At 39.4% G+C, this 25,921-nt stretch overlaps 3 protein-coding genes across 4 annotated transcripts in view; 2 read left to right on the forward strand and 1 right to left on the reverse strand.

Moving 5' to 3' along the window:
* kcnh6a (potassium voltage-gated channel, subfamily H (eag-related), member 6a) overlaps positions 1–4,616 on the forward strand; it is a 41,646-nt gene extending 37,030 nt beyond the window's left edge. Inside the window, exons 14-16 of the mRNA XM_066642196.1 lie at positions 278–449; positions 1,298–1,508; positions 1,692–4,616. Coding sequence (XP_066498293.1) covers positions 278–449; positions 1,298–1,508; positions 1,692–2,027 — 719 coding nt within the window. The 3' untranslated portion in view covers positions 2,028–4,616. The remainder of the gene's footprint in view (positions 1–277; positions 450–1,297; positions 1,509–1,691) is intronic.
* Positions 4,617–4,956: 340 nt separating this feature from the next.
* Positions 4,957–15,599, reverse strand: dcaf7 (ddb1 and cul4 associated factor 7). Of its 2 annotated transcripts, none has more exons than XM_066642779.1 (7): positions 15,094–15,599; positions 11,029–11,187; positions 10,620–10,731; positions 10,395–10,513; positions 9,437–9,646; positions 8,451–8,568; positions 4,957–7,299 (listed from the first exon to the last, which is right to left on the reverse strand). In XM_066642779.1, exons 1-7 carry the CDS (start codon positions 15,229–15,231, stop codon positions 7,124–7,126), a joined length of 1,032 nt encoding a protein of 343 aa, XP_066498876.1. In that variant the 5' UTR covers positions 15,232–15,599; the 3' UTR covers positions 4,957–7,123. The 2 variants fall into 2 exon arrangements, with proteins under 2 accessions (XP_066498876.1, XP_066498878.1); XM_066642781.1 differs by having other exon boundaries at positions 4,966–7,296.
* Positions 15,600–16,599: 1,000 nt separating this feature from the next.
* ccdc47 (coiled-coil domain containing 47) lies at positions 16,600–25,341 on the forward strand. Its single transcript, XM_066642251.1, has 13 exons — positions 16,600–16,731; positions 19,119–19,411; positions 19,834–19,920; positions 20,109–20,283; positions 20,670–20,791; positions 21,212–21,277; positions 21,406–21,507; positions 21,604–21,714; positions 22,537–22,622; positions 22,725–22,783; positions 22,959–23,068; positions 23,648–23,815; positions 24,260–25,341. The coding sequence occupies exons 2-13, from the start codon at positions 19,127–19,129 to the stop codon at positions 24,338–24,340; spliced, it is 1,452 nt and encodes a 483-aa protein (XP_066498348.1). The 5' UTR covers positions 16,600–16,731; positions 19,119–19,126; the 3' UTR covers positions 24,341–25,341.
* Positions 25,342–25,921: the final 580 nt, after the last annotated feature.

Consider the following 25,921-nt stretch of genomic DNA (forward strand, 5'->3'; position numbering starts at 1 on the left):
AAAGACTAGCAGGAGAGTTCTGAATGTGCAGGAGCTGTTTAATGTTTTTTTAGGAAGTTCAGTTAAGAGACAATAGTCCACCATGCTGATAATAAAAGCGTGGATTATTCAAACCCTTGATTCTGAATATGCTGTTATAGATAACCCTAAAATACATTCTACATATAAAATGGCTATTTGAATAAAACGGTCAAACAAAAGTCAGTTAATTTTAAATTGCTAACATTTTTGTTCACATTTTTCAGTCTTTAACCACTCTTTTCTCTCTATGTCCCAGGCTCTCTGAATGTATACGGTTACTGGCCTGAGCGCAGGCCCAGTCAGTACTCGGAGAGTCCGAGACGCTCGTCCTTGGCTCATGTGTGTCACCACCACCGCAACGTGTGTCTGGAGGAGAGACCGAGCGAACTGCAGGCACGGCTCGAACTGCTGCAGTCTCAGCTCAACAGGTAAATATCATACTTTGAAATTTTCTACTTTTTCTCCCCATCTACAACTGTTTTTTTTTCTCCTGCCCTTACTTTTTTATTATTTATTTTACTCAATCTGTTCCTGTCTTTCATCTCTTTTTCTCAGTTAATCTCTGATTTTCATTTTCTCTTTGACTCTGTTTGAGAACTTCGCTTTTATTCACTCTGAAAATAATTTTTGTACAAATGGGTTTTAAAGTGTTTTTTTGTGTAACATATAGTTTTTCTCCTGCTCATTTTTCTGCTGTCATTTTATGTTAAATGTTGCATAGCATTAAAAATGGCAATTGTCATTTTATTCAACAAGAAATAAAGTTAATAGTTTGAAAATGGCAAGAGTAAAAAAAAATTGTTGGTTGCTGCATTAATTAATTCATTGTCTGTAACCGCTTATCCAGCTCAGGGTCACAGTGGGTCCAACCCAGAATCACTGGGCACAAGGCGGGAACACACCTCCCACAAAGGACACATTCACTCACACCTCTGGAAAATTTTTGAGTAGTAAATCCACGTGGACATGGGGAAACACACCAAACTTCCATCAATGTTATGAGTTCCATCAAGTAAAAAGTGCTGCAAAAGCATGTAAATTCTTTTGATTTGTTCTTGGGAATATATTTGTATCCAAACGTTTTTTTTTTATAAAATTACAGTTGCTTATTAATAGTACTCAAAACATAAAATTACCATAACGTGATGAAAGAGCAGGAGAAAGTTTACATTTTAAATTACAAGTTTCACAAAAGCGCTTTATAACTTATAAAGTTATAAATATTAGTTAAAAATATTATTGTACACTTAACTATTAACTCTCTCTTTCTCTACAGGTTGGAGACAAGGATGACGGCTGATATTAATGTGATTTTGCAGCTGCTCCAGAGGCAGATGGCTCCGGTGCCACCAGCCTACAGCGCTGTGACGCCACCTGCTCACCCACTTCCTCCCTCTAGTCTGTATGGGACAGGGGGCCCAGTCCTCAACAGCTCTGCACCAATCCCACCCACTGTACAAATCGATAGTCTCTCTTCACCCACCAAGGTGAGTGTATTTACAGAAGGCTTTGATGTGTAGAGACAGCTGTGACACTTATGACAGACATAAGACAAACAATATGTTACAACAGATACCTTCCGAGATTCTCACCTCAAGAATCTCACTGCTCAGATTAGTTCTTCTAGACAGTATTGTCTGATATTCCATGCATTTTATCTTGTCCCACAGAGCCCCGACTCTGGCGACCCCAACCACAAGTCTCACGAGTCTATGTCCAGTGGCGTCCACCTGACCGTAGCCTCAGACGACACCATGTCCATGTCCCCAGAGACAGAGACTGAGCCAGTGACCCCTGGAACCTTGAATGTCCCTACGCGTCTTCAGCCTCAGACCCAAGCAAAAGCAGAATTCCAGGCCAAGGCCCAGTCCCACCCCCACGTGTCTCTATGTGGCAGCCTGCGTTTCCCGTCACTCCCTGAACACCTGGAAAACCAGAGCACCTCGCGGGACCCAGGAACTGAGATCCAGAGGCACCTGTCTGACCCTGTTCTTCCAGGCAGCTAGAGCCCAGTGTGGGCACGTTTTCTGTTCTATTTCCCCCAATGGGCTCTTCACATGGGACATCAGTGTGGACCCTTCGTCACACACTCAACAGCAGCCTGGTGCTGGCCGCAGGACACTACACACTCCTCTACCTGCACATTCTTCTCTTCCCCCCACATCATCTGCAGTACTGTGAGGTTTCTATGAATTGTAAGCTGCTATTGATGGACAAGGTTGAGTGGGTAAGACCCGGCTCAAACGCACATACACACACTTACACACATACAAATATACCTTCTCAAATTGCACTTTGAACAAAGCACAAATCAAACACTGAACAAAACTTGGTTCTGCAAAGCGAAGCAGTTGTGGAAAGTGTTTTTTTCTCTGGCACGTGGCCTTTTAGGTCGACTGATCGACAAATACAGTTCTTTTCACACATGAAGACAACATAATGACATTTAAACACAATGCTCTGTACTCTGCTGTCTGTGCACCGTTATAGACCCTCGTGTTTTGAAGTGGTGACCCATTTTGGAGAGATTAGAATCACCTTTCTAAATGTCTGTTTCAGCAGTGATGGGATTAAACTTTTGGGAATTAATCCTTAATTCCCTAAAGTGTAGATGGTCTACATTTCAGTTACAAAACTTTCCAAAACCTTTCTTCATTTCCAAGTCGCTGACCCTTGGAAACTTTGTTAGATTTCCAGCTTGTGCTCAGTGCCACCATTTTGTTTAGACTCCAGGTCCAGGTTTCTCCTGGAAAACTCTTGTTGCTGTTGAGAACGAAAGAGCAAGTCTGGCATGCATCCAAACCTGTGCATATTACTGTACGTTCTTCAAATGCTTTGAGGAATTACGTACCATATCTCTCCTCAATAAAAGAGAGGAGGAGATCTATTGATGAATTGAGCCTTTCCTCCACTTACTTACTTCCATCACTGTTTTTCTAGTAGCATCACTGTTTGAAAACCCTTTGGAAGTTTTACTTCAGAAAGGAGCACAGAAACAACACTGCCTTTACATTTCATACATGAAACATGGCATGTCACAGGGAAGTTTCAGTTATCAAAAGGACGTTGAGATGTTGCTCTTGCAAAAGTATATCTGGCTACAGCAGACTATCCGCACTCCTCTCTGGATTTTTGAGATCGAAGGATTTGTTCCTAAAATACAGCACCTTCACTGAACAAAGGATGTTTTCATTCCTCTCTGAATCTAACTAGAACCTGTTGGACCTGTGGAAATTTTTCTCACCAGAAATTGCTATTATAAGAAAATATCTTTGGCATTTTCTGACTGTATTTAATGAAATCCAGCTGCTATTCAGCTACAGAAATGTATTTTCATTGTATACAATTTTTAATTTTTGCATTATGATTTGATTATATGATAAAATTATATGAGGATGAAGAGGTCAGTTCACATCTGATGAGGTCAGGTGACCCAATGGATTGGCTATGACTTCATCAGGCATGATTGACCCAAAGGGAAAAACTAATAGCCGTCTGAGTCGGTAGATCATGTGAATTGACAGCGAGGAATGATGAAGTGCCCTGATGCACCAAGCCAGCTGTTGACCGCTGGACTCGATCGGGTCATTGCTGAGTGTTTGGTCGCTGCCCCCAGTCCAGTGTCTTCTACTCTTTTGGCTTTGGCCCATCCTGGTAGAGCAGTTTCAGCATCAAGATGTGAACTTACTTTTTTGTAGAACAGGAACAACAGAATACACTTTCTCTGTCAGTCATTCCTAAATCAGTGTTTACTACTTAGACACTGCCACGTGATGGAGGGGCATCTGTAGACTAGATGTTTTAAACTCTCTAAGATGGGATGATGACATTCAGTGAGAGCATTAGTGAGGTGTGGTATTGATGCTGGATGAATTGTTTTGGATCACAACCACCACCCAGACTCAGTGTCTTCAATAAGTACCCTAAACTAGCTCAGTTCACTAAATTTAAGGGGACTTCTATTTTACTCTGTGTCAGATCTGTACACTCAACCTTTCATTTTATGTTTTTTTTTTTTAACATTTTCTTTTAAACAGAGAATACTGCGACCTAATGCTGTCCTCAGCTGTAGTCTTCGGTCTTTACCTTATGTCTGAGAGTAGATCTTCACAGAGAGGGAGAGGTGTTGATTGTGATCATGTCAGCTTTGGTTGGCTTGGTGTGTTGGGGCCTAAATGCTGTTTTTACTAAAGTGGCTGTAAAACCCTCTTCTCTGGTGTGTGGGTGAAAACGTGTGAGAGAGAGAGATGGGCTACACGTCATGAGAGAATTGTGTGCTCTTGTATTCTTTGAACTCTCACTTGTTTTGAGGGGTGCGTGTGTGTGTGTGTGTTGGTGGGTGAGTGTTAGGCTCAAGTACGAACGTGAACATTCTCTGGAAAAAAAACAAGACCCAATTGTTCAGAATTAACCGTGTGTCTATCATGTGATGAAGAGATGTGTGTGGAGCAGGGCGTACTGCTTATGCTCAATGTGCGTGGCCTTGTAAAGGAGGTAAATGTATGTGGAATTCAACTGAAAACCTTATTGGTCGGTTAAGGTTTCCAAAAGCACAAAAGATTTTTTTTTCTTTTTTTTTTAGATTAAAGAATATTTATAACACCCAGTTTGAAATATGCTCTGTGCATTTGTGTGTCTCTCTTTACCCAGTTTTAAAATAATGGACTCTTGGTACAAAGAATGCTTACTACTACTAATAATATTAATATTATAGGGCATTTCAGATCGAAGAGTGCATTATAGCACATTTAAAGTCTTACATTTCTATTTGTTTATAAATAATATGACAATCATGCCATTTTTTTTTAAATGTTGAAGATTTAGTGAAATAAACTTTCATAAATATTGCTGTATATTTTAGGTCAAAATGACAGGGTATTTGCAGATTGTAACAAACACTGTGGGGAAAAGACACCATAAGTTCCATAATTGACATTTCCACAGACTGTGTCTTATTATTTCCCTGCACGTTACATTTAGCAAATATCCAGTACTGTATTGAAAGTTGCTCTTTATAAGTTACTTGTCCATTATCACTTATATAAAGCATAACAATTCAACAAGGACTCTACAGTCAAAGGTCTAGGCTGCAGCCTCAGAATGACAGTGCTCTCTAAAGGTTTGGACTAAAATTGAAGTGTTATGATGTGACCCAACAGGCCCCACAGGCAAAACAATAAAAATAACAATTCAGCATGAAACTTGATACAAAGGAGCAAAGATCACAGAGAGCAATGGACAGTTTAAAAGTACAGAAATAAGAAATTCCAATCTGGAGACTTTGGTTTCCACCACATTTAGTCTCTGTCTGTCCCCTGACTCCCTGAGGATGGTGTGGTTCTCTTTCTGATGCTTTTTAATGTCAAAGGATCATTAAGAGCTTTATGGAAGAACAATGCAAGTTTATTAATAGAAAAAACATTGCGGTCGAGCACACACGTAATAATCACATATGCACTCTTTCAGCAAGGACTGGATTAGGATCAGCTCACAAGAGCTTTCCATGTTCACCTTCAGCTGTGTTCTGAACACTCAACTATTACAATATAACTGTACCACGCCAGACATTTCCATGGACAGACCTAAGGACCTGGAACAGCGAGTTTCTTCTGGAAAAAGTCACAACATGAACGTTTCTGTCCTAGCTTATTTATAATATTTATATATGTATGTACATTACTCACATTGAGCACAAACATGCTGGAAAAAGGAGTGAACAAAAAGAAGTGAGATGAGTGACAGTTTGAGCAAGTGAGGAAAACAAGGGAGCAAAGAGAATTTTTAAAAAGTAGTATACAGTCAAGCAATAGCAATAATTTGAAGTTTAGGGGACTCCACACATTTTTTAAATTAATTTCTGCACAATGAAATGCTAAAAAGGACCCAGAGTCTTAACTGTGCACAGTGGTGGAGACAGAAACCAGACGTCTGAACAGGTTCATTCCTGTAGAAGCTACATAAAGAAGTTATGACATGAAATGGCTACAAACACAAATGCCTGAGGCATTATTTTAGGACAGTTCTGAGATAAGCTTTAAATGTCCATTCATGGCTGTATTTGTGTTGTAGGCCTCTCAATGACTGGTCTCCATCACTTCACATCAAACTCTGCGTCACTTTGTTTACATCTAAATGCTTAAATTAAGCAGAAATTATTATAAAATATTAAGTGGAATTCATTTTTTAAAGTGACAAAAACATCCATCCCTTGGCCTCAAATCTTGCCTATAAGCTGGAGATTAAAACGATGGCTAGTCACGAAGCCTGTGACCATCAGAGTGGACTAGATTTGTCTATTCTCAAATCTAAGCTCAGGTCTATTTAACATGCTCACAGTAAAGAGAGTTTCAGCTGTCAGTCAAGTACTTGGCAAAACAACACAGGGCTTTAGGGACACTTCAAAACACAGATGTCCCTGAACCACTGTTGTAAAACAAGGAAGGAGGAGTTAGGAAATAACAGCTAGGCATGTCTGAGATGCAGGAAAAAGTCAAATGTGGATTTGGTGTTTTTCAGCAGATTTTTGTTTCTGAACTTCGCTCAGATGATAAATATTTGCCACAAGCTTAATATAAAAAAAAAAAAACATCATTCCAAGGTAATCTCAATGCTGGCTGTTTGGTAACTAGTTCTCTACTGGAAACATACTTTTAACAGTGAGGAACATTGAGAGCAAATATTTTGTTTGCTGGAGATGCAGCTGTTTGTTGTTATTGATATGTCGTCTGTACATGTCTTCAATCATCGCCAAGAACACTGCAAACAAAGAAATGGGCCTAACACGAGAAGAACAACACGTAATGAAAGACAAATGAAAATAAAATGCACCAAACCACACACACACCTCTATCAACAATTTTTCACTCTCTCTCTCACACACACACACACACTTCAAACCCCAGACACACTTCCACCCTATTCAAAACCTCCAGCAACCTCTAGGCCTCTACAACAGCACAAAAACCATCCACTCCCTCCTTCTTCTTCTTCTTCTTCTCCCTCCTCCACCTCCACTCCCTCCTCCTCTTCCTCCTCTCCTCTCTCATTGGGACTAGCCCTGCTCTGGCTCAGCGCAGACTCAGGGCCAGTTTCATCTTCGCTGTTAAACCCGCAGGATCTCCAAGCAGTTGTTGTAGCAGATGGCAATCCAGTCGGGCTGAGTGGACGCCCACTGGACGTTGTTGATCTCCCCCTCAGCCGTGTACGCCAGGATGGGGTCCTCGATCGCTCGTGGCATCTGCTGGATGTCCCAGATTAGTGCCTGGTGATCGTCCGCTACAGTGGAAATGAAAAGAGGAGAGGCCCAGGTAAAGAGGACCGAGCTAGAATTCAAATGCAGGTTTGATTATAGAGAATCTTTTCCCAGACAAGAAGCGTTTGGTGTCTCAGGTGTGCTTCCTTCCTTTTGCACAGGAGCTACAGCGGGGCTAATATTAATGAAGAAATTAATTCTCCATTACTCATTTTGGAAACTGTAGCATCTGCCCTTCCACAGAAATCACAGGCTGCACAGCTTGGAAGATAAGACACAGCGGGCAGCCTTTTACTTCAGGTCATGTTTTGAACAAAGAGAAATCCTTTTTTGAAAATTTGTACTAACGTTACACACAGCAATGTGTGGCTAAGTCTGGCTTTGCCAAAGCAACAGCATCTAAACACAGCAGGCTTCAATCACAGAATATCATCGCTGTCCAGATAAAAACATGTATCTTCAGAAATAGAAACTTCAGAAATAGGAAAAATCTTCTTAACTTTCAATGGAAGTGAATGTAAAAAGATTTTATTCGAAGTCATTCTGAAGCATTTTTATTGGTCTATGAAGGACAGCTGCTGTGTTCAAATGATGTATTATTCATTCATTCATTCATTATCTGTAAGCGCTTATCCAGTTCAGGGTCGCAGCGGGTCCTACATGGAATCACTGGGCATAAAGTGGCAATAAACCCTGGAGGGGGCGCCAATTCTTCACAGGGCGATACACACTCACTTACACCTACGGACACTTTTTAGTCGCCAATCCACCTACCAACATGTGTGTTTGGACCATTGGAGGAAACTGGAGCACCCGGAGGAAACCCACACAGACACAGGGAGAACACACCAAACTCCTGGAGCTGTTTGACTGCGACACATTCCCTGCTGTGCCACCGTGGCACCCCAAATGATGTATTAAATGTTTTAAATTGGACAGCAACAATATACAGGTTCTTAAATAAAAAGTTTTTTTCTGCAAAATATTAGCTTAAATAACTATTTTATTTATTTAATTATCCACAAATGAAAGATGTTAAGCACTATTATCTATAAATAGACATAAGTTTGTTGCATACGTATTATGAATATATGAGCTTGATCAAAAGTCATAAGCATATATGCAAGTGTCTCTCTCTATGTGTGTATTGGTGTGTGTAGCTGTGCTGGTCTCTTACCTGCAGTACAGATGTGGCAAGACGAATGTGGAGCCCATGCGATGCCGTTCACACACGCACGGTGATTGTTGAGCCGAGCCACTGGTGTACACGGCACACGCACGTCCAGAATCACCACCTACAGCAGAGCGCAGAGATTAATACACACCGAGGTACCACATCTGCTGCAGCCAACAAGAATAACAAGCCGAGCCACTCTGGAGCCCCACAGTGATATCTCTATGCAGCAACTGTGAGCAGCCATGGCCTTGAGTTTAGAGAAGACTGTTCAACTCCCTGGACTGGCACCTAACCCCCCAAACGCAGAGGTGGTTGGCAGTCTACCGCTCCAGTTGTGTGTGTGTGTGTGTGTGTGTGTGTGTGTTCACTGCCCCTAGAGAGAGATTGTGTGTGCGCGAGAGAGAGAACTGCTCATTAGCGTGTGTTTGTCTGTTCATTGCCAGGGATTGGTTAAACGGAGAGAAGTAATTTCCTAAAGGGAATCAATAAAGGCGACACTTCTATTTGAAACGATGCTAATATCATTGCACTCTTATTCTAAACAATAAAAAAATGCATCTCAAATCATTTTCTTTTTTACATTAAAAGCTGCCAAACTCCAAATAAAGCATTTAAAAAAAAAATTACAAAGACCATTCAACCGTTTCCGTATTGAGTTTCACTGCTTACTGAAACACAGACCAGTGGTTCTCAGTCTTTTCCACCTCCGGGCTGGTTTCTTTTTCACTACAGTGTGTCAAGTCCCATAGGAAAAAACAGTTCATACCTTAAGATGTCAAACTTGAAACGTTTTCCAACATAAACTTACAATTAACCTATGTTTATTATCAAGAGAAATATGTTTCTCATAAATCAATTACAAAAGCACCATCAGCAGCTAATAACTGACCATTTGCTCACCCTCAGTACAGGGCTGAGGATCACTACAGGGGGCTTGGTGAGCCACATGTGGTTGATAAACTGTGACATAGACTGCAGTAAGTTACCTCCATGCCGTCCATGGCCATGGTGGCCAGGTAGTTGGGGTCCTGTTTGTTCCAGCAGAGGCGGAGCAGTGGGTGGTGCTGTGGGTCCTCGTAGATGATGGTGCTGTGTTCCAGGTGACGGAGGTCAAACATACGCACAGAGCCATCTGCTCCCACAGACGCAAACATATCCCTGCCTCCTCCAGCACGACTGAATGCTATGTCATACACCTGCAGGCCAACATCAGAACTCCGTTACTGTACAATAAAGTTAGAGCTATCAACTACGTAAACATGAACGTAATAGACAGAAAGTCAAAAAATAAATAAATGAGAATAAATGAAACCCTGCAACAAAAACTATACATCTGCCAATTCTTGTAAACACATCTTAAGCCAGAAACGATGTTGTACCCTCACTAGAGAGAATGAGAGGGATGTGAGAGAGATGTGAGGGAGAGGACTGCACTGCTTGTTCCAAAATAAGGAAGGTTGACGCAGAAAAGCAAACATTTAAAATGAAGCAGAAGGAGAAGTTAATTTTCATTCTTCCTGCAGCCAGTTCAAAACCAGTGTGTCTGACATGCAGTCTACCATTGCTGGGAGGAAATTTTAACAAATGGACCTCACTGAATTTTGACTGAATTCCTCTAACCTTCTCTACAATCTCAGCGATTTCCAATAACTGGAAGAAAAGGAAAGCAGGTCTGAAATAACTGAGAAAGCTGTAAACTGCTAGACACCAATAGAGGGTATGTATATTCATCATCATCACCATTTTTTCCGCTTAATCCGTTTTCAGGTCTCGATAGACAGTATATTTTGTACAAATAAATATCTTTTCAAAAAGTAGGTGAAACACTGAAAAATGGACTGTGATATCATGTGATTGACAGGTTCCTTAACAGTAACACACACACGTTAATGAGGTTTGTTATCAGTAGCGGCAGAGGTAGCGGAGACACCACTGATGCCTCACCTCCTTGTCGTGAGCAATGAGCTGAGTCTTGACGTGACCAGAGACCAGGTTTACTCTTCCCAGCACCTGCCCCGTCTCTAGACCCCAGATAGTGCAGGTGGTGTCAATACTGGAGGTGCCTAGCAGAGTATAACACACAGACATTTAAATTCACGCATGGTTCAAACAGTACATCCACCTCAACATCCAGTCGACTGGTGTGTGTATTCTAAACACATATCTTACCCAGAAGGTTGGGGTCGACCTCGTTCCAGTCGAAGGAAGTTAGAGGAGCACAGAAGTCTGAGTTTTTGTTGTTGTTCAGAAGGCATTCAAGACGAGTCTCTGTGTCGTTCACCTGAAACAGAGACAGTGCCTTCTTCAGCATTCATTTCCTTAATTAAACCAATTCATTTTTCATGTATGCAAGTTTTTGGAGGCCATTCGAGCATCATATAAAAAGCTATTCAATGTGGCTTTGCAGTTATCATGGTGAAGATGGTGTCAGTTAAAAGTCAGTATTTTTAATTCTCCGCATTTCTGGTGTCAGTATCATGTGAAATACATGACATAGTATCACTAGGCAGAAGAAAGTTCCCATGACACAAAGACACAGAGTCAGTGTTGTAAGTTCTTGGTGAACACACACTCTTACCCTCCAGATGCGCAGGTAATCCCCACTGGTGGCCAGCAGGTCTGGGTAGACTCCTTTAGTGTCTGGGATCCACATGATCTTGGTGGTGGGGTACGGGTGATCAAATGTATTCCTGCACACAAACTCAGAGCTCTCCTCATCTAGACCAACCAGCTGCACCTACAAACAAAAACCAGGACAGAAAAATACATCAGAGCTGGATATAAAGGGGTGGTTTCCCACACAGCGATTAAGCCTTGTCCTGGACTCCATAGGATTTTGAATTGTGATTTTCCATTCAAAGGATGATACAGTCCAGGGCTACGATTAATCTCTTTCTGGGAATCAAACCCAATGTGTTCTGAACAGTGAATGATTATCCTCATTTTTTTTTTAAATACAAGAGTAACACGGGACACTAACCATGTATATTATACTGCAGAGTGTTGCGTATGTTGTACTTTAAGTTTGATTAATTCAAATTTGGGTGGCACAGAGTGTGTCTCTGTCACACAGCTTCAGTATCCTGGGGTTGTGGGTTCAAATCCCACCTCTGGTCACTGTCAGTGAGGAGTGTGGTGTGTTGTCCCTGTGTCTTCATGGGTTTCCTCCAGATGCTTAGGTATCCTCCCACAGTCCAAAATATTGGTAAGTGGACTGGCTGTTCAAGTGTCTACAGGTGTAGGTGTCTGAGTGACTCTGCGAGTGTATGGTGCCCAGTGATGGACTGGCATCCTGTCTAGAGTTTGTTCTAGCCTTGTGCACAATGATTCTAAGTAGATTAGGATAATACGAAAAATTTTTTTAGATTTTAATGTGTCATGCTTTATTGTTGTTCCAAAATCAGTCATTCCCTGCAATAATCTAGACCAGTGGTTCTCAAACTGTGGTCTGAAGCAGCAAGAGGTGGTACACCAAATGACCTTGAAAAAATTACTAATTAATTTATAACTGGAAATATAATTTTTAATGTGTAAATTACGTAATGTTTCACAGTTTCCATAACTATGCCCCAGTGAAATTAATTTTTATGCATACACCTTAGTTGATTACATCTGTAAGGGAACGGCGGGTGACAGTGTTCCTCTGCTTTTTTCCAGGGGGGAAACGCTATCCCCCAGTTTTTGAGAAATCCGTGTAAATAAAACCCAGTTTCAGTTGCTTACTGGATGTAAGAAAAGGCTAGAGACAGACGTGAGCAATTTTGATTTAATTATAAAAAGGGCAATGCAAAAATGAGAAAAACAAGCAGAGACCAAGTCCGAGAAATACTCCAGATATACACCCAGAAGGACTAAATCCAGAGGCAAAAATAGAAGGAAACTAAGTAAGAATTCTGTACACACAAAGACAAAATAGAAGAAAACACTTGGCTGAAGGAAAACGTGGCCGTTCTTCGCATCATTACAGCCGTAAAACAAGGTTTAACACAGCGCCGCCCCTCCTTCACCTACCACCACAAGTGCAGAGCCGCTGTGACCTGCCCCAAGACCCTGCCGCACTGTAGCCCATTAAAGCACATAACTGATATTAAATTGACAGCTTCTCGTTTTTATTTCTTTCAAAAATCTTACTGCCCATAAATTTTATATGTTCTCATAAATGTATAATTGTGTTTAGAACATTCAGTTTAGGCCTAGTTATTTGTGTTCTCTCTATAATTTGTAGTATTTATTTTAAGCATGCAAAAATTCAAGCATTATGCCCCTGGAACAGGAGAAGAACCTGGGTGCACACATTTCTGTGGTAAAAATCATAGGTGGTACTTGAAGGTATTGGTTGATAATGGGTTGTACTTGGTCTAAAAAGTTTGAGAACCACTGATCTAGACCATGGGTGCTCAAACTTTTTTGGGGAAGCAAAATGCCATGTTTGTTGTGAACTGAGGGCCAAACAAAGGGCATAGATTTCAAATTGTGCTTTTAAAAATAAGCTATAGTCTACATAGTAAAAGAAGGTTTGACCTGTAGGCCATGGTGTATTAACCACCATGGTGTATTAACACAGAATGCAGTGTACAGAAAACTCCTGAAGCCTAGTCCACAAAGCAGGATTTCAGTTAGCCATGAAACATATGCCCAGGCATGAGGCTATTGGACACATTTGAGTTGGGGTGTAAGTTATCTGGTTAAAAACAGAAATCTTTTTTTTTCCCAGCTCTTTTTTTTGCAATCGATATAAATGAGTGAAAAAACTGCAATTTTAGTCTTAATTATTAACAACTTGTAATTACACACAGGATAAGATGTAAAATAACCTATGCCAGTCCAGTAGAGCTTTACACACAGCCCACCACACTCTCTTCCTACCTAAAAACATATGGTGTGAGCCTGAGGGGGGTAAAGGATTTCAGAAATGTGGGCAGGGAATAAATTACTTTGGAAAACTAAAAAAAATACACAAAATATTCTAATCTAAATGATACCGAGCTCAACGGCAGCATCTAGACCTAGGGTATGACAGACAAACCCTCTAGAGTAGTGACCTCATGCTTTCCCATAGTAAACTAAAATAGATTATTTACTGGCAGGTGTATATTGTAAATGACAAATGTTACCCTGAGATAAGATTTAAGAGCACTTCAGATATATTATTAACAACATCAACAATGTCAATGGTCTTGTCAAAACAAACTATAGAAGAGTGATTCAAATCAATAACAAGAAAAGCAGGAAGAGCCGTAGGTGAACTGAGCCAATCAGAGGCCAGCAAACACCCATGTGCTGTGTGACTACATGAAAAGGGTGGCCCAAAAAAAGCTTGTTACTATGCCGGGCAGATTCCAAACACTGCAGGCATGCAGACCTGGGTCTTATACATCAGTTAAACATGTCAGAAATATTACAAATACGTAATTTCCCAAATTTTCCAACCCCATTTCATGGAGTGAGCAAAACCAGTTTACACACATTATTTACACTCCTCATCTGGATCATAAAAGATGATAGATGACTTGTGTAAATATTACAGATAAACATCTTTTTAAAAATCTAAATTATTATTTAAAATTAATTATCTAAATTTATTTAGTACAGCAAAGTATATGAAATGATGAATAAATATCAAACATTCATAGTGACCTGAGTGTTTATTAGCTGTTTTCAAATTTAGAACTATCGATTCTCTAAAAATGTTTTGGGATTTCTATCATAAAAATATCTTTAAAGAGACAAGCCAGTTTTTGAAAAAAAAAACTGAAAAAGCTTTAAGTCAATCAGAAATCAAAATAAAATATGCTCATCTTGTAGGTTCATGTACTAGTTCAAAACAAGTGTAATATACGGTGCCTTATGATTTAAAATACAGTTCTCGCCTCTTTGCTTCTTTCTTTTTGATTTATAATCTAGATTATTCCCCACCTATAAAAGTCTCTCTGCTTTGTGACATCATCAGTGAAATCCTGCAGGCGTTAAAAACAAAACAAAACAAAACAAAACAAAAAAAACATACTCTACACAAAAATGTCACTACATTTAAACAACAGTATTTCACAATCCAATCAGAGCTCAATGTTTAAAACATGACCTGTCTGTATTAGAGCTTTTGTCTTCAGAATCACTCAGAAATACATCTCTTGAAGGATGTAAACTTTATTCTGATGTTTCTGTTTTATGGTGTGGACTATGAATTTTAAATGATTGTGAGTTGATATTTCTGTCATTTTGCTTACTCTATATGAAAATTAAATATTACTACCACAATTTAAGTTAATATAATTGTGTAAATGTTATGTGAACTTTTCTCATATTTTCAGCATTTTGCTCTCTTTTGTCACAAAAGTCCTTTTTTCAAACTCACAGTGAGAAAATATGAAGTATCTGTCTTGGTTGTTCAGACTTAAATCTCAAACAAATGAGAGGATGAATTAATGGATAAATAAATGAAGCTTAAAATCGAGTGACGATTACTGAACAAATTTCAAATACCAAGATACGCTGATTTTAACATATCCTGCATCCTTTCGCTGTCCATAAGCGAACACAAATATCCCATCAGGCCTCTATCCACAAGCCATGGAAAGTGAAATCGGAGTCCATGATGCAACAAACTGTCTTAAATGTCTGAATAAAGCCGTTTTATTTGTACCTTGTTGTTGTATTCCTCCACGAAGCTGCCGAGCGCCAGTCTGAAGCGCTTGTCAGGTCTGACGCTCCAGTTCATCGCGTATACGGTCCATGGAGCTTCATATTTATAAATCTCTTTCCTTTTACCGTGTAGAGACATGATTAATCTCCGCTCTACACGACCCTTAGCCGAACAAAGTCCAAAATAAACCCGTTAAAATGGAAGAAACTCAAATATTTCACAGCGACCCGCAGCCAGTCCCGTTAACGCAGACAAAGAGAGAGTGTCATAACACTGCAGAGACTAACTACGGAGATACCGCCGCCTCAACCCGCCTCTATAAGCTCTCCCCAGGTCGAAATCAGCGCACTAAGCCCTCAGCATTTTACAGAAACTCTTTAACTTAAAATTCAACGAAGAAGTCTTAACCCAAACAGGGCCTTTTCTGATCTAACAAGCCACAAAGACGACGGTTTGAGCTTCTGTTCCAAAATGTCCTGACCACTTTCAAAATAAAAGTCCTGTGCTTCCCTAGTAATCTGTATATTCTGAACCCTTGTATGCTCTTATGGGTATTTCTAAGTGTTAAACTTTATCTGTATTAGGAGAATATTAAAATTCATTTTAAGCCATAAAAGCAAACTAAAGGTTTACCTTTCTATATTTACTTAAATATATAGGTACTTGTTAAAATGCTATGAGAATATTTGGGCATTAATAAAGTGAAGATACTACCTGGTGAAAATGCAAATTAACTCTGTTTTACGGTGTTTTTTATATGCTAGAATCGTGAGTGAAAAAAGCAGGGTGAATCAGAGGTGAGGACCAGTGTGTACCAAATGAATAATGAGGTTTTAGACTTGCATCTAATCCACCTTTTTTTATTTCTTGGAAATGAAAGCAACTTACATATTCACTGCTCACTGATCTTTTAATACGGAAATTATCCCAACCTTTATTTTACCCACCTATAAGTTGAGTGGTTGTCTGCGTCTCAAAAGATCCCCCTATAAGTTATGATGGGTTGCTTAGGTTTATGACACAAGAAACCCTGGCTCTTAAATCCACCTGTCTGTCTTTGGTAACACTGCAGTTTCACTGTGGGAATGCTCCATGTTGCTTTGTTTATTTCACTCATGACACACATTCCAACATTTAAACAACATCACACAAACATGTAAAAAGTTTAAAAACTTGTTTTTCAATGGAGAATTTAAATGGATGCTTGCAGTGGCCAACACTGTGCTAACTGGAGTATGGCGCACCATCTAGTTCCTTTTCAAGTAGTTTTATAAAACTACATGCGACAGAATGCAAGCAAATACTTACAGCAATATTCTAACCACTAATATACTGACTTTGCCAGATAAGTAGAAGTTGCTGTTAGCAAAGATGGACACAATCCTATTTTACCCTTCATTTCAGAATACATTTGGATTAATATTGACATGGTAAAGGAGAACTAATCATGCAGAAAAACGTCTCCCTACTTAGGTGCCCTAGGTAGGGATTAAGTGCGCCTATTGGAGCGGGCCCCACGCCATATTCTTGCAGCTATAATGAGTATGGGACGCGGCCCTCACTGGGAGAAGACGAATTACTGTTGAGAGGAACAAGAAACTCGGTTATTTCATATTAAATTACACGACAAACCTGAAGGTAAATGAGTAAACGTTTAGATTGTGTCGTTGTCTGGTGGGGTTTGCGATCAGGTCGTGAAGTTATTAGGATAAATAAAACAGTCCCTTTAGGGATTTGGGACAAGAGTCACAAGCAGGTTAACGTTAGGTTGGTGGAGTGGGAACGTTAATGTCGTTTGTACAACTCGTGATTTATTGGTGGCAGGGCGAATTAAAGTGTTTATTTATTTCCCAAATTAGCCTATATTATTAAATGTTAACATATCTGCCCACTCTTACATTCAGTGTACTGTCAGAGACTAATAACCGGGGTTATCTTCTCGTTAGTATATGAAGACGAAGCTAAGTTGGCGTCATATTTGAATTGTCCGTTCCACCTTAAATGGTGCACCAGTTACGATGCGAGGTTTAAGGTGGAACGGAGAAGTCGAATAAGAAACTCAATTAAGCTTTGTCATAGATTTCATATTTGGTCCACTTGCTGCACGTTTTTTAACAGTTTAAACCTACGTTGCTGTTTTAAATTAAACACAACGGATTAATTCCGTTTGTTCTTTAGTAGCAACATTGGCATCAAAGTCTAGCTTTAAAGATGTGGTTAGTTTCATATTCGATATTCTATGTCACAATAAACTGTGCAGCATTTATATTGCATAATTTAAGGTTGAACGGACATTTTAAGTGCACCAGTTAAACGGAAAACAGACGCACAGAGTGAAGTAAGCTGCTCGCCTCTAATCTGTGGAGTTATATACTCATATCTGTGGAGATTTGGTTTGTCAGCACTGTGGGCTCTAATTAGCTTAGGCTTGGTTCGAGTGGTGTGGCAGTAGCCAGCTGACTATAGACCAGTCAGAACATATTCAGTATATTGCATTGATTTGACCTAAAAAAAAAAGCATTTATTTTTTACCTTTATAATACACTGACCTTGAAGGGCTGATCACATTCTCTATCACTTTGTTATTCAATATTCTGAAGATGAAATAATTCTGCAAAGATGGTTTGGCTCATAAATGTATACAATGTCATTTATTTATTATAAAACAGGGTATGACAGTATTATGTAAAGTAATCATTTACTTTTTGAAACTCTTGTCTGTTTGGGCTTCTTTCCCTGCACATTATTTTACTTTTTACTATTCTAGCAAATTTAACTCTCTGTATAATACATTTAAAGTAAATATCCTGATCCTAGATCTGCTCTTTTTCTCTGAGTAATCTGAGCAGCTACAAGGTTACAGACTGACAGACTTAAAGAAGAAGCATTAACTCAGTGTGAATGATTACAGAGACAAAACATGACTGTATTAATATTAAACAAGTTAGTAGAAACCCTTCTGTTTGGAGTTTAAAAACCTCCTCTGAGAAAGTAAACAATTGTGGGCTATTGATCCTAAAAGCAGAGTGGTTGGCATAGTGCTTACATGTAGTTTTTACATGCTTTTAATAAATAAATTATTTTATAATTTGAATTTTTTTTTTTAAATTTCTTTTCAACAGTAAAGTGACTGGTTCTGAGCAGTTACTGACTCCAAATTTGTGCTGGAGTCGTATTACTTATAATTAAGAAGAGCTGAATGTTTAGGATATTCTGGCCTGCTATGCTTAAATGTCTATGTTCTGTTTGTTTTATTGCTTGTGTAATCATAAATCTATTTTACATGTTTTTCAGTTATGTACAGGGTGAGGTCAAAAGTCACAGAACACCCTTTTATATCTTCAGTATGCTACATGACCACCTTCCCTTTGGTAAAACTTACCCTCGATCCAATATGGTGGCTTTCAAGATGGCGGCCATATTCCAGACATAGCCTAAAAGATAGGCCCCTCACTCATTACTTGTATTCAGATAAAAGGGTGTCCTGTGACTTTTGACCTGTACAATCAATTTGTATATAGTCATATATTCATAAAAATGATCAGATTTTGATAATTATGCTCAAATTCATGTGTGTCAAAGCTCATAGAGTTGCCTAAATGGCACAAAGGATTTTTGGCTTAGATTTGGATCTCAACTAACTCTAGGATGTGTTCGTGTTGTTTTCCAATAACAGCACCTGTGACTAAGGGATACATCTATGCTGTTGGAGTGAATGCTTTGAATGACTAGTCGTGAAGTGTACAGTTAAAACATCTCTCCCATGTTACTATATCCCTTAGGGCATGTAAACATTTCTCAATGTGTACAGTTTAGTGCAAAATAAAATCTCAATATAATAAGAATAGGTCGGCATGTTTCAGAAAACTCACATTGAATACTCAAAGGTTTTTTTTTTTGTTACATTGATGGGTAAGGGCACATTTTATTGAATAAAACTGTTGAATTGTTAGTTTTTTCCACTCTCATATAAGCATCAAATCTTAAGTTCTTATCTTTCCTCTGTTGTATCTGTGCTATTGTAGGTTAAGTCATGAGGAGCTGTTTGTTGCTTCTCCCTGCTCTTCTTCTGTTGCTGACCCTCCCTGACACCAGGGGGCGTTACAATGACGACTTTGATGATGGTGAGGACCTAGCTGAGTTTGACGATAATGACTTTGCAGAGTTTGAGGATGTAAGTGAGGACCCGACGGTGGAGGTGGAGAACGAGCCTCCACCGAGGCCAGCACCTTCGTCCGCTCCAGTGGAAGACGACGAAGACGAGGCCACTGTTGAGATTGAGGACGGACAAGACGAGTTTGAGGATGCAGATGCACAAGTGAGTGTAGTGTGTTTAAGGCAGAGGTCAAGGCTTAGATTTTTTTAGTTTCATTATTGAAGTGGAGGGTTAATCAAAGAGAATGTGATGCAGGATTAGTGTCCAAGCGTTACTTGGTGAATTTAGTGCTGGGGCTATGAGGCTAACAAAAGGAATTTAGGAATCGCCCAAATCTTTGCTCTAAATGTGTTCACTAAATATATAGGTCACAGACTTGTGAGTGTGATTTAGGATGCAGTGTGCAATAGGAAATGGAATACTGGTTAAATTCTGACCATTTTGGACAATAGGTGTTGTGTTATATTCTGACTTGTATGGAGTTACCTGCTTTGGCACTGACTGTAGGCTTGGACAAATTATAACTCAATAAAAGCTCTCACATTTCCTGTTTTGAAATGTATGAAATGTGTCTGCTCTTTCAGGATCAGGACATCAAGTATGACAACGAGGAGTTTGAGGGTTATGACAAATCCAACCCTTCCTTCAAGGACACTCTCATCTATCGAGAGGTAACAGATTTACTTATTTTATGTTTACTGCATTCGTACATATTCTATAACTGACATTTTATCTAATTTTTTTTATTGTAAATGCATTTTCTAGGAGACATTATCAGAATTACACGTCTCTATACTCACATTTTTTATCATAATTAACTGTATAATCCAAATTGTATTTTGTAAACTGTGTTTGACAGGTCCCGGCTCATCTCCAGAACAGCTGGGAGAGCTATTACATGGAAATACTAATGGTCACTGGCCTCTTGGCTTACATCATGAATTACATCATTGGAAAGAACAAAAACAGCAGATTGGCTCAGGCTTGGTTTAACTCTCATAGAGAGCTGCTTGAGAGCAACTTTGCCCTTGTTGGTAAATATCTCTCTCTTATACATTTCTTGCTGTTCTATCTTCCTTTTCTGCATTTCACTCTTATCTTTAATATTCCATTTGCACTAATATTGTTCATTCACCCTAGTTTGTAATCATTAGTAGGTATGACTAAGTGGCTAATGCTAACAGGGCCCAATTTCCCAAAAATATCTTGGTGTTAAGATTACCTTAACAGGGAGAGAGAGTGTTCAGTGTGATGCTAACTCTACAACTTAAGAATCTTCTTTGTTCTAAGATGTTTTTGGGAAATCCAGCCCTGTTTAGTTAACTACCAGTGACTACAACATACAAGATACTAGATTAACAAATCCCTCAGTCTCTGGCTTAGACGTTTTCTCTTACCTGGTGCTGTTGTGCTGATTTAGGTGATGATGGAACGAGTAAGGAAGCAACCAGCACTGGGAAGTTGAATCAAGAAAACGAACACATCTATAATCTGTGGTGCTCAGGACGTGTCTGCTGCGAAGGAATGCTCATTCAGCTCAAGGTACAGCAGGGGCTATGGGCTCTTGTTGGTTAAAGCATGTGTAAAATGACACAGTTCAGTTTCCCAACCTTTTACAGTTATTATGCTGCTCAATGCCTTTGTTTACATTGTCAGAAATGTTCAACATCAATTCTGAATGTTTGTGTGGATTAAACCAGAATGGAGCTGGGGGGGGGTATATTTTACTAATGCTACAGTCTAATTAAGAAGTGCTAATATCAATAGCATTTATATGCAATGTAATACAGACAGCCAGTCTCCAATGCAGACTAAATAACTAATAAAAATACACACTTATGTCATTAGGGAAATCATGAAATGCTGCAGTCTACATTCCTCCCTATACACACCTTTCTGTACAGTTTTCTACAAGTTGTGTTGCATGAAATTTTAAGTCGATTGTGTTTATACCTTTTGCAGTTTCTGAAGAGGCAGGACCTGCTGAATGTGCTGGCCAGAATGATGAGGCCAACCTGTGATCAAGTGGTGTGTAAATGCAAACACAAATCGAATACAAAAAAAATGATCCACCCACAAACAAGAGTATTATTATATCTGTATTATATATTATATAGTGTTATATATTATTATACCTTGTATCCTTCCTTCTCTAGCAAATCAAAGTAATTCTGAACGATGAGGACATGGACACATTTGTGTTTGCCGTGGGCAGCAGGAAAGCCATGGGTCGGCTGCAAAAGGAGATGCAGGACTTGGTGAGGAAATAGTTTCTCTGGATTTTGGTAAAAATAGCAATTTAATACGTGTTTAATAAATTTTTCATGCTTTCTTTCTTCCCTGTGTTCTTCCAGAGTGAGTTCTGTGGGGACAAGCCCAAGTCGGGGGCAAAGTATGGCCTGCCTGACTCTCTGGCTATTCTCTCAGAGATGGGCGAGGTCACGGATGGGGTGATGGACAGCAAGGTGAGCTTGAGCTTCCCATGCAACAGCACAATTTAGACCAGGCAGTACTTAGCAAAATGTAGAGTAAATATATTGACACAATGAGGTGAAATAGGTTATATAGTGTGCATGTGTGTATTTTATTTATATATATATATATATATATATATACAAGTTAATTTAAAGGAACACTAGGCAATATTTATACCTTGAAATTTCAGCTTCAAAATCAATGTTATGCTTCACTGTCATGTAATAGGGGTAACGGAGCATTTGTCCCTACTAATCACAGTTCAGCACTATGTAGCTTTTAGAGGAAGGTAGGACACAACCCCCTCCACTACCCACCCCCCACATTGACTTCAGTACAGTGCTGTAAAGTGTTTTTTTAAGGCAGTGTCATGGTTAAGGCATGTGTGGCGCTGATCTTCTTCAATGATGTAACTCATGATGGAAGTAGCAGAATGCATTCTGAAATGTACATGAATTTCTTCAATCTTGACTTCAAACTTACTGTTGTGATGCAGCAAGACTTCGGTGACACAAAGCATACTGCACACTTAAAGTAAGGAGTTAATAAGAATTATGAGGTAGAAGATTGACAAAGTCAGTTTGATTTGTACTCAATGGATCACTCATTTCACGCTGTTGAAGAAGAAAGTCAGAACATCCCCAAAACAAACAGCAGCCGAAAGAGCCTGTAGTATTATATAAACGTATCCAGTTATTTTAGTACAACAAAAATAAACTCTTTAATTGTTTTAATATTTTCTTTTTTTTCCCGGAATGACCCGTTCAGCAAATTCTAATTTAGTGTCATGGTATTTTCCCCTTGTCTTTCAGATGGTACATTACATCACCAACAACGCTGACAAGATTGAGTCCATCCATTTCTCGGACCAATTTTCTGGTCCAAAAGTTATGCAAGAGTAAGATTTAATTTTAATTTAAACTACTTGTGCACATTACTTTATAGAAATAGAATATATTGAAAACTGCTTTGTACTGTATTTCTCTGTTGTGTATTGTAGGGAGGGTCAGCCCTTAAAGCTTCCTGAGACCAAGAAAACGCTGCTGTTTACATTTAATGGTGAGTGACACAGGCCTGGAGAACAAGGCCAGCTAACTTTTGAATCTCTGATCGTCTTAATCCTTGAAGAGTTTCAGAATTCTCTCCTGTCCTATGGAGTCATCAGTTGAATACATTTATATTGTTGTTGGACCAGAGAGTTTAATAATAAAAGCGGTATTGACTGTTTCTCTAGTGCCTGGGATGGGTAACACATCTCCCAAAGACATGGACAGTCTGGTGCCGCTGATGAACATGGTGATCTACAGCATCGACAAAGTGAAGAAGCTGCGCCTCAACAGAGAGGTGAGCATACACCAACAGACTGTACATTCTGCAGATGAATCTGTGTCAGTCGTTCGTTCATAGTTTATAACCACTTATCCAGTTCAGGGGCGCAGTGGGTTAGGAGGATACCCGGAATCACTGGGCACAAGGTGGGAACACACCCTGGACGGGGCGGCACACACTCACACCTATAGACTCTTTTAAGTAGGCAATCCACCTACCAATGTGTGTTTTTGGACTATGAGAGGAAACCAGAACACCCAGCGGAAACAAACGTGAACACGGGGAGAACTCACCAAACTTCTCACAGTCACTGCGAGCAGGACTCGAACCCACAACCCTTTGTCCCTGAAACTGTGTGACTGACACTACCTGCTGCGCCACCCAATCTCTATTAATGATTAATAATTTTTATTATTTACCAGAAATATATTAAAAATGGGATATTTTTTTGTCAGATTAGCTTCTCATTGAAGAGTCATGAGGTGTGTGTGTGTGGTGCTTTTTCTGAAGGAGAATGACAATAGCTCATTCAAGTGCCTCATAAATGTGAAAAGAGTTTAAATTACATTATTTACTAAGTGTGTGTGTGTGTAGGGGAAGATGAAAGCAGATCGTAACCGTGCTCGTGTGGAGGAGAACTTCTTGAAGCAGACCCACGCTCAGAGACAGGAGGCAGCTCAGACTCGCCGTGAGGAAAAGAAGAGAGCGGAGAAAGAAAGGATCATGAACGAAGAGGACCCTGAGAGACAGCGCCGCCTAGAGGTACAGGGATCAGGAAGAGATTAAATACATGATGAAGTATTAAAAAAAAAAAAAAAAAGTGGTGTAAATGTAAAAAGCTTTACAATAGTTGGATTTGGTCACAATTAGTTTTAGGACAAAGTGATACTTGAGATATTACATGTAATATTTCAGCATTTTATTCCTCAGCCATGGCGCGCGCGCACACACACACAAATAAACTAGCATTTCTTTAACTGTCCTCTCAGTTATTGAATAAAAGAAAAGAAACCTGAGGGAAAACTTACAATTCCTAGCATTAAAAAGTAACTCGTACTTTCTATTTTATTTAATTCTAGTTGTGCTTTATTAGAATAGATAATTCCGAATCAATGCAGGTGAATCAGATTGAAGCCTCACATGTCGCTGCACATTTCCAGCTGTAATTACAGGTTTAGTTACACACATTCTCACTCTGTGTTTCAGGAAGCTGCTCAGCGTCGTGAGCAGAAGAAACTGGAAAAGAAGCAGATGAAGATGAAGCAAATTAAAGTGAAAGCCATGTAAAAACAAACACGCCCTTCTTCCACGGCTCCAGGCGCCTGAGAATGTACTCACTACTTCCATTGCTCCTGACTCTACACTTCTTATTTAAATGTGCATCATTTTAAATCACAGCTGCTTTACCCACAGAAACACTCTGGGCAGTCAGAAAAATCTGTAGCTTTATCTTTTGGTGACTGCTGACTTGGCGATTAGGGCAAACTCAAAGCTAGATTTACTACCTAATAATCTAATATAGGAAAAACGATGATATGTTTGTGAACTATTGCAAAGGTGAGAAAGGAAGATGCCCACAAACAATAAGTGCACTATTGTTGACTGGCAGTCGAGGTTTAACACAGCACATCACTGTACTGCTACATTCAGCTTTATGATCTTGGGGCATTTTCCTTGAGCCAGATTAAGTTTAAGCGCAGGATTAAAATGATTTTGAATGATTAGTTATTTTTGAGGCTTCAGTTTAGTCCGAGACGATAATGCATGTCTTGGAAGCTGACCTTTGATATGCTTTCTTCATCAAATGTATAAATTATTTGCAAGACATTTAAAATAAAATTAGAATGGATCTGAGATGACGCTCCTTTTAACCACCTCCTGTCCTGTTTCCTTTCCCCCACCCTAGTCTCAGCTGTTGGCAGCTGTTTAAGAGCTTGTTCAAGGAGCATTTTTAACAGGAAACGGGTGGGCAAGGAAGTACATGCTGTGTTTTGTAATAATGCACGCTTCCAAGTCCCTTTTTTTGCAAGTGTGTAGATTCAAACTTTTATATATGAATTATACAATTTTATAAAGGATGAATAGATGCTCAGCACGTCTGCTTCTTTGTTGAGCCGATGCAATCTATGTATGTATTTAATATAAGTAACATTTTTTAATTTATCTTTTAAGTGTGCGGTTGCTCTCTGCATGGTGTGGACGTGCTCATGAGAGACTTTCACTTCAACCATTTTCTGTAACATTTGTCTTTTTCTTCATATAAAGTTGGCAAACATAAATAAAATGTGCACTGAACAATTTTTACTTCCTCACATTATTTTCTGTACATTTTAAAGAGTCATTAAGACAAGAACACGACTTGAATGGGCTTTTTATACAGCATACTTTATACAAGGGATATTCAGTAATTCATTTAGTTTAAAGGAAAATCCAACTTGAGGCATATTTATAGACATCTGCTACTCCAATCTTTATTCTCACATAGCTCTGCGAGGAGGTGTTTACTGCATTCAGACACTAGAACGTTACTTCTGTTGTGCACTGATGATGATGATGATTGATTAGTTGTGGATCAGTTCATTTCAGCCTAAAGATTCTGAATATGGCTCCAATAAACTAATGCCTGGTGACTCGTGCAGTGTGCTCTGAAGCACCATTCTGTGGATCAAAGATAGGATCAATTTCTTTGGAGACTATAGAAGCTATGAATTGTAGGATGTTTGTATTCCCCTGTAGTGATAGTTCACACCTCGGTTCGTTTGACTGGGTTGGTATCTGTGGACGTGTGGTACTAAATTTGGCAGAACGCTGTGCCAGCAGTGAGCAGCGTTGGTCAGTTCATGTTTCCATTATGGCTTGTGACAATGA

The sequence above is a fragment of the Hoplias malabaricus genome, chromosome 13, assembly GCF_029633855.1.
Source record: "Hoplias malabaricus isolate fHopMal1 chromosome 13, fHopMal1.hap1, whole genome shotgun sequence".
In the NCBI taxonomy this organism is placed as follows: domain Eukaryota; kingdom Metazoa; phylum Chordata; class Actinopteri; order Characiformes; family Erythrinidae; genus Hoplias; species Hoplias malabaricus.